At 38.4% G+C, this 8,347-nt stretch overlaps 1 protein-coding gene and 1 long non-coding RNA gene across 2 annotated transcripts in view; one reads left to right on the top strand and one right to left on the bottom strand.

The window, feature by feature from the left end:
- Positions 1–213: 213 nt before the first annotated feature.
- Positions 214–3,267, bottom strand: LOC134361132 (uncharacterized). The gene is made up of 3 exons (XR_010021381.1): positions 2,746–3,267; positions 1,933–1,999; positions 214–605 (listed from the first exon to the last, which is right to left on the bottom strand). It is a non-coding gene; the product is annotated as an uncharacterized LOC134361132 (long non-coding RNA).
- A 214-nt stretch (positions 3,268–3,481) lies between these two features.
- The window catches only part of HELB (DNA helicase B), a 35,122-nt gene continuing 30,256 nt past the window's right edge, over positions 3,482–8,347 (top strand). Inside the window, exons 1-3 of the mRNA XM_063075766.1 lie at positions 3,482–3,668; positions 5,324–5,734; positions 6,887–7,056. Coding sequence (XP_062931836.1) covers positions 3,482–3,668; positions 5,324–5,734; positions 6,887–7,056 — 768 coding nt within the window. The remainder of the gene's footprint in view (positions 3,669–5,323; positions 5,735–6,886; positions 7,057–8,347) is intronic.

Raw genomic sequence — 8,347 nt, 5'->3', positions numbered from 1 at the left:
CAATGTCTCTGCTGATGAACATTTCTGCTATTTCCAATCATTTGCTATTACAAAAATCACATGGTGAATAACCCTTTGTCTATGTTGTTCTGTATATATTGAGGTCTAGCTTCAGAGCAGATCCAGAAATATAATTTTTAGAAATATTCCAAGTGATTTTGATGCTGTTTTAGTCCGTTTTGTGTAGCTATAACAGAATTACCTGAGACTGGGTAATTTATAAAGAAGAGAGGTTTATTTGGCTTACAATTCTGGGACAGCTGCATCTGGCGTGGGCCTCAGGCTGCTTCTACTCATGGCGGAAAATGGCAGGCAGCCAGCGGGTACAAGCAGATCACATGGCAAGAGGAAGCAAGAGAGAGAGAGAAGGTGCCAGGGTCTTTTAAAGCAATGAGCTCTCGTGGGAACTAATAGAGGGAGAACTCACTCATTAATCCTCCCTCCCCTAGGGAGAGCATCAATCCATTCATGAGGGATCCACCCCCATGACTCAATCAGTTTCCAACACTGCCACATTGGAGATCAAATTTCCACATGAGTTTTGGAGGGGACTACACATCCAAACTCCATCAGATGCACAGCCCAGGTTTGAGTACTGTTGCTTCCTGTGTATGGAAAAAATAGTATCTAGAAACCCAGCATTGTTAACATTTTTTTTTAAAAAATGAGAAAACAACAGGTAAGCAAATTTCTCACCATCCTGAATTCTCACTTAAACTACTCAATAAAATACAATTGAGTTATAGGAATAGAAGCTTAACAATGGGAGTCTTGTTAAGCCCAAGACATCAAGTTGGTTACAGGAATATACTATGTAGGTACACAAATGTGACCCAGATTTGGGCAGTGGATAAATTTCAGTGTGGATATGTTGAGTCTGAAATAGCTTAGTAGCATCCAGTAGTGACATCTAATAGGCAGTTGTTTGCACAGGTCTGAAGATCAGATTAGGAGTCATTAGCATGTAGGTGATCGAGTAGGTGAAAGATGACTGAGGGAAGGATTATAGAGTGAGAAGGTGCTTAGGCCAGAACCCTGGGGAATACCAGTGTCACCTCTCCCTCAGGGTGACAGAGACGGAGATGCAAAGGATTACTCAAAGCCCATTTTTCCTGAGCAGTGAGAGGCCCAAAGGGGTTAATTCCCAGGAGACGACTTCTTCCAGAGAGAAGGAATTCCTGGGAAATGACCCCAAATCAGGGCTTTTCTCAGTTTTTTATTGTCCAGGCAAAAAGTTACAGAAAAGAACACAGGTGGTTAATCATAGTGAAAACATAAACAAACTGGCTACATAACAATTTCCATTAATGCAGGTGCAACTTAAAAATAGTTTAAGCAATTTTCCGTCAAAGGAGTCATAAAACTAAGCTATGTGACATACAAAAGAACCAATGAGAAAATTGTTATGGCAACACTTAGTTCCCTAGGAAACTTACAGAAGCAGTTGAAAGTGAAATGTGGAACCAGCCGCTAATTGGCAGAGTAGCCTTGAAGCTTTCAGTGCACATATTTTCCCATAATTAGGTTTAGCTGCACCAAGGGCATCTGCCCTTAGAGCAAGCACTTTTGCTGTGTTACAATTCTCATACCCACACCAGAGAATTTTTAGTCCTCTAAAAGTTTTCTGTTTTTTCCCAGGCTTAGCATTTCTATGTGCAATACAAAATGGTTAAGGTTCTTCCTCAAACTACAAGGCTTTCGCCTTGCTAAAACTACAGGGCTGTGGCCCCACTGTGCTACAGCCCAAACTAAAGGGCTTTGGTCCTTCTAACAGCTAAGGACTATGGTCCTACTAAGATAAAGATCCTACTAAGCTATAGCCTGACCTAAAGACTATGGTCCTTCTAATCTAAGGGCTGTAGCCCTACTAGGCTAAAGGTTAAGACCCTGTGAAATACATGTGCTTTATTAATGTTAGTACCCTCTACATACCAGTACTAAAGAGGCCAGCAGAGGAGCCCACGGAGACTATAAATTGCCAGAGAGTTAGGAGAAAAACCTGAGAAGACAAGTCAAAAAATCCCAGGGAGAAGAATGTTAAGAGAAAAAATAGTTATCAGTATCAAATATTACTAGAGGTCAGTAAAACAAATGCTAAATAGTATCCATTGGATTTAGCAACAAAGAGAACAGTAAGTGTAACATTTGTCAGAGCAGATTCAATGTTAAAGTGGAAACAGTAGTCATGTGACTGTTAATGAAAGAATTCAAAACTGCACATAGACTATCTTTGGAAACACTGGTGTTTTGCCAGCTGCTATGAAGTTTTTCTTCTAAAAGCAACAAAAGGAATCATTTGTCAATTTGTACCCAGCCGGGGGTTGGGGGTGGGGGAATCAATTTTAGTATTTTCTCCTATAAATTTTTCTTAAATCTTTGGTACTGGCTGTTTATCTATATTAAAATCTAGCATAAGATGCTTTTGGATTTAGCAAACAATGTATGCTTACTAATTTTAGGTTTATTAGTAATAGAGTAAATATGTAATAAACAGTATCAATATAGTAATGAGTAGTAATATCTTTTCTGTTCCTTAAAGAGTATCATGACTTTCAAATGCTGTTTTCATCAAGTAAGAGAACAGTAACTCCAAAATAATTTTAAATACCACTTTCCTTTCTCTTCTACTTCCCTTTCCCCACCCCCATCTATACTCTGGGCTGCCAGGAGCTATTTTTTGCCGCACTGTCAGCAGGTAGCAAGCAGCCCAGCTTAAAGAAGTCTGGGAGACCAGGGTGTACTTACAGTGGAAAAGGTGAAAGGCCTTTTAATGTCATCTAATCCAGTGGTTTCCAAAACTGGCTGATCATCAACATGGACAACCTGGGACGTACATTAAAAGGACAGAATCCCGGGTCCTAGCCCAATCCCAATCCAGTGGGTCTGGAATGGGGCCTAGAAATCTGTACCTTGAGTAAGTGCCTTTGTAGGATATAAATTCAATTCCTCTGCGGCCCTTCTATACTAAGGAAACGAAGGTCCAAAGCAGTCACCTCTGGAGCCTCCAGATGGGAGATTCACTGTTCTGTGTTTTGGGTGGTGGCCGACTGTCCTTTAGAGTATCTGTTATGCTGTCCTTTTGGGGTGATTGGCGAGGGCTTGCTTTTCTGGGTACTCTAGGCTCAGTAGACGAGGCTTTTCTCCGCGTTTGTCTCTCCGCAGAGGACGCTGTGGGCTATCGCTTCTACAGGTGCCCCATCGGTCGCTTCAGTGGTCGAGAGTCTCAGCGCAGGGTATCGAGCTGTGTGCGGAGCGTCCGACCCGCCCATCGCCCCGCCCCGCTGCATCTTTCCCCGCCCTCATTCCGCCCTGCCCCGCCCCTTTCCTCCTTCCCTCCCCCGCGGGAAGCTGGAGGCGGAGCTTCGCCAGCACGTTCCCGGAAGCTGACAGTCTTATGATCGCGAATCTGATTGGCTGATCATGGCCACGCCCCTTGCCCGGGTGTTCCGGAGTGGTTCGGGTCGAGATCGGGAAAGTAAGTATGGCCAGGTTAAGTCAGCACCTGCGCGAGCTGCAGGGACCTCTGCTCCCGCCCAAGGACCTGGTGGAGTTGGACGAGGACTATCTAAAGGAGGATGTGGAGGAGGACGAAGACCCAGTGTTTGTGGACGCCGAGGAACTCTGCAGCGGAGGCGTAAAAGCTGGCAACCTCCCTGGGCGCCTCCGCAGTAAGAAAACACCCTGCCCTGGGGGATGAGATTGGAGGTTGGAGAGAGGGTTTCCCATTTTGGTTTTGTCCTGATCTGCTAACAGACTACCTTTGGAATGGCCTAGCCGCTTCATTCTACTTAGAATAAAATAACACTAAAAAAAACTGCAGTGACTTTAAGCCCATACTATGTGTTAAGCTTGCACTTTAAATACATTGTCTCATTTAATGTTCACAGTTCTTTGAAGGACTTTTACAGTAGAGGAAACAGTGGGTGTCGACCCTATATTCCCACCCAGAATCAGGACTTTTAATTATCACCCTATTCTGCCTGTAGTCAAATACGTTCAGGTACTTGGGGGCGGCGACAACACACAAGGAACAGCTCAAAGCATTGTTGATTCGTTAACCTTGTGTAAATGCATTTAATACGCCGAACCTACCGAATATCATAGAATAGTCGCCCTCTTTAAAGGTGTTCAGAATACTTACATTAGCCTACAGTTGGGCAAAATCGTCTAACGCAAAGCCTATTTTATGATAAAATGTTGAATATCTCATGTAATTTATCGAATACTGTACTGAGAGTAAAAAACAGAATGGTTATATGGGTACTGAAGTATGGTTTCTTATTATGCTTTATCGGTTTTCCTTTATCCTTTTTTTTTAAGGATTGAAAAATCCTTAAGTCAGATCATCATAAGTCAGGGACAATCTATATACCTGTTGCATACGTCGTGACTGATATTTAAAAATATTTTAATGTGCAGACTAGTGCAGTCCAGTGGAACTTTCTGTGATGATGACACTGTCTTATATCCGCATTGTCCAGTGCAATAGCCACTAGCCACATGTGGCTATTTAGAACTTGAAACGCAGCTAGTGCAAATGAGAAGCTGAATTTTATTTAATTTTCATTTAAATAGCCACATTTTGTGCGGACAGTGCAGGTTTAGACTGAAAAATTTCATATTCGTGGAGGGTTTAGTCATTCATTCTAAAGTGTTATTGACTGACTGTCGTGTTCCAAACAAGGTGTTTGGTGCTGAGATACCCTGGAAAGATAAAATGATGAGGTTGCTATGTTAATGGAGCTTACCCTCTAATGAATTAAACAGACATTCCTTAGATAATCACAGTAGTAAGTATAGTGTTACTTAGTGCTTAGAAGGAATACTAAACAGTGCTTTGAGATTATATTTGTGAGATTCAGGGAAGGCTTTCCTGAGGAGGTGATGGTTAAGCTGAAGTCTGTAGTAAGTGTAGTAAACAGTAAGGAGGAGAACATTTAAGGCAGACAACTGGTGCAAAGGCCCTGTGATGGAAGTGACCAGGGCATTTTTTAGGGACTGCATGATGACCAGTATTGGTTGAGGTCAGAGTAGTAAAGAGAAATGTACACAGGAGCAGAGGGAGGAACAGGAGAAATTTGCCATGTACTGTGCTTTGTATTTTGGAATACAAAGACATGTGAAAATGCTGTCCTGTTGTGGAGAGGGTACAGTGTATAGCAGAGGGAGACAGATGAACAAGCAAGCAGAATAAAATGTTATAGGCTCCCTAATACACATCTGTATAGAGTGCAGTGGGGGGATTAATGAAAGGGGTGGGTTTGATAAAATATTGGGGAAGAGGTTTTTAAATTTCCCAAATTAACATTTTTTTTTTAAATAGTTTTTATTTCTGACGAAAACACTCAAGAGCTATGTGAATTGTTTGGACGTTTTCCAATAACGGGTCCTTGGTGGCGAGTGAAGGTACAAGCAAAGCCTGTGGGATCAAGCAGCTATCATGTTCAAGGATTTCCATCTTACTTTTTACAGTCTGATATGTCACCACCAAATCAAAAACATATCTGTGCGCTCTTTCTTAAAGAGTGTCAGGTTTCCTCTGATGTTATAAATAAATTTTTAGCATGGGTAAATGAAGTATCAAGCTATAAAGACTTAAACTTTGAAACTCTTAGGGAAACATTTAGAACTTTCCAAATGAAAAGTGCAAGGAAACATCAAAAACAATCTACACCAAAGGTACAGGAAGAATTGCTACCAGATCATGAGATGAGTCTTCCTCTGGAAAACACAAGTAAGTGTGATTTTATCAAGTTTTAGTGTAATTGAGATACTTAATGACTGCAGTATTAAAAATACTACCACTGTCTACATTGCCCAGGCAATACATTTTGTTAATATAAATAAGATCTTTCATTTTCAAAAAAAATATGACCACTATTGTATCTTGGCATAGTATTATTTTTTTAAAATTGATTTGATGAAAATGTGTTTATGTTGCTTTTGGAGCATGTCATTGATATTTCAGGTAGCTCATCTGTAACATGAAAGGATTGTATGAGATGATCTTTAAGATCCTTTCAGTTCTTTTCCAACTCCAAAATTGTGATTCTTTCTCTCTAACTTTTATGCTCATGGGGATTATCTGAGTCATTAAGAAAAAATTTATTTGGGGCCGGCCTGTGGCTCACTCGGTAGAGTGCGGTGCTGATAACACCAAGGCCACGGGTTCGGATCCTATATAGGGATGGCCGGTTTGCTCACTGGCTGAGAGTGGTGCTGACAACACCAAGCCAAGGGTTGAGATCCCCTCACCGGTCATCTTTAAAAAAAAAAAAAAAAAAAAAAAAAAAATTTATTTGTTAATTATTCTTCTTAAGAAGACAGAAAAGAAAGGCAAGAATATCAGTAATCCATTTTAGAAAGATTTTAGCCCAGAATGGTTTAAAATAATTTTTTAAATATGATTTGTTTTCTGGACATTCACATATGGAATATTTCATTTCTTAGTTATATCAAATAAATTTGGCCATCATTAATAAGTAACTTTGACAAAAGAATAATGATTATAGTTGGAAAAAATTATTATAAAGGTTAATATGTAAATGATTTATTTTTTATGCTTAGCTTTAAATTTTTCATTAAACAATTGAGTTCAAATTTTTATTCTGATTATATTGCAAGCAAAAGAAATCAAAAGCCTAAGAAGTAGTTATCTAAACATTTAAAGAACATGAATTTCAGTGTTAAACACAATGAAAACCATCTCAGTACAAAAATAATTGTCATAATATGATCATTTTTTTTACTGATTAAAGTAAATTTATTAATCTTTCTTTAATTTGGGTTTCTTGAACTGGTTGTGTTAAATGAGAAAGTCTTTCAAATCAGTCATTCTGTAGGCTCATTTGTTTGTTTTAATTTGTTCTTTTCTGATGTCGTGTAGTTGCATTTATAAGTGTAATGACAGCTTTGCAGTTTCCAAAAATAATGGAATTCCTTCCGGTTCTTCTGCCTCGACACTTTAAACGGATCCTAAGCTCTGGTTCTAAAGAGGTGTTGGAAAAGATAGAAGAGATTTTAGATACACATCCATGGAAACTTGGATTTAGTAAAGTAAGCAAGACATTTTCTCAGCATTTAGTAACATTATATAAGGCAAAGTTTCTCAAATTTAACAATTTTTGCTTCTCTTTCAAAGGAAAACTTGTGTGGATCCCAATGTTGATTTATTTTTCTTCCAGTGTTGCAACTAAGCATAAACTTCTTATACCTATAGTGCTTATGCAACTATAAAGTCAAGAAATTTATAAATGAAAAACAAAATAACAAAATTGATGACATTCAAATTACTGGTATTAATTTAATTATATAATTTAATTTAATATGACAAATGTTTTCCTGTAACTAATTTGTCATTTGCAATTTGAATATAGATCTCCTTGGAGACAAAGTTCTTATGAGTTTGGCAAGTCCCTTCTGCTGTGCAAACTCAATTTCCCACTTTCCAATTTGAACTATTGAAAACTTTCCTTATTCATTTGATAAATTTGATTTTTACTTGGCATAATAACATCACTTATAGATGAATTCACTTCTGTTGTTATTATTGGAGACCAAGAGTAGTAAAGTGGTACTCTGAGGCTCCAGTGGTGTTAGAAACCAAACGTGATACTTAAATCTTGGTAGTACTTGATTGTAAGGTGGTTTTCCAAATGAAAATACGATTAAGAAATTCTGAGATAATTCTTGGACCCCCAAGAATGTTTGCACACTCTTAGTTTGAGAAGTAGCTGGAATGATGAATTTATTCCTTATATAAAATGTCTGTAAATTCAGTATGCTTTGAAAGATAAGATTCTGTTTATACAAATTGAGCATTCCTAATCTCCAAATCCAAAATCTAAAATGCTTCAAAATCTGAACCTTTTTGAGCACTGGCATGACAGTAAAAGGTCATGTTTAAATGCTTATTGGAGTATTTCAGATTTTGCATTTTTGGATTAGGGATGCTCAATCAATAAACACAAATATAATTAGTGCAAACATTCCAGAATCTGAAAAAACCTGGAACCTGAAACACTTCTGGTCTCAGGCATTTTGGATAAGGAATATTCAATCTGTGTGTATTCATTCAGTGGAGAAAACAGGCTGAGCAATGAAATGTAAGAGGCAGATAATAGTAATAGTTTACCTTTTTTTAAAGAAAAAAAAATCCTGTAAAATCTAACATTCTACTAAATATAAGATGTTAAAAAGAGAACTTTAGAAATCTAAAAAATTGTGCTCGTTCACATTTCAAGAATAAGTTATATAAAATGTTATTATTAAAAACACACACCGTGTCAGGCTAACAAGGTGTTGGCAGGTTTGGTTTCTCTTGAGGCCTCTTTCCTTAGCTTGTAGA

The sequence above is a fragment of the Cynocephalus volans genome, chromosome 12, assembly GCF_027409185.1.
Source record: "Cynocephalus volans isolate mCynVol1 chromosome 12, mCynVol1.pri, whole genome shotgun sequence".
Classification (NCBI taxonomy): Eukaryota; Metazoa; Chordata; class Mammalia; order Dermoptera; family Cynocephalidae; genus Cynocephalus; species Cynocephalus volans.
Note: the sequence above shows the minus strand (reverse complement) of the source record. Positions and strands in the feature narration are given on the sequence as shown.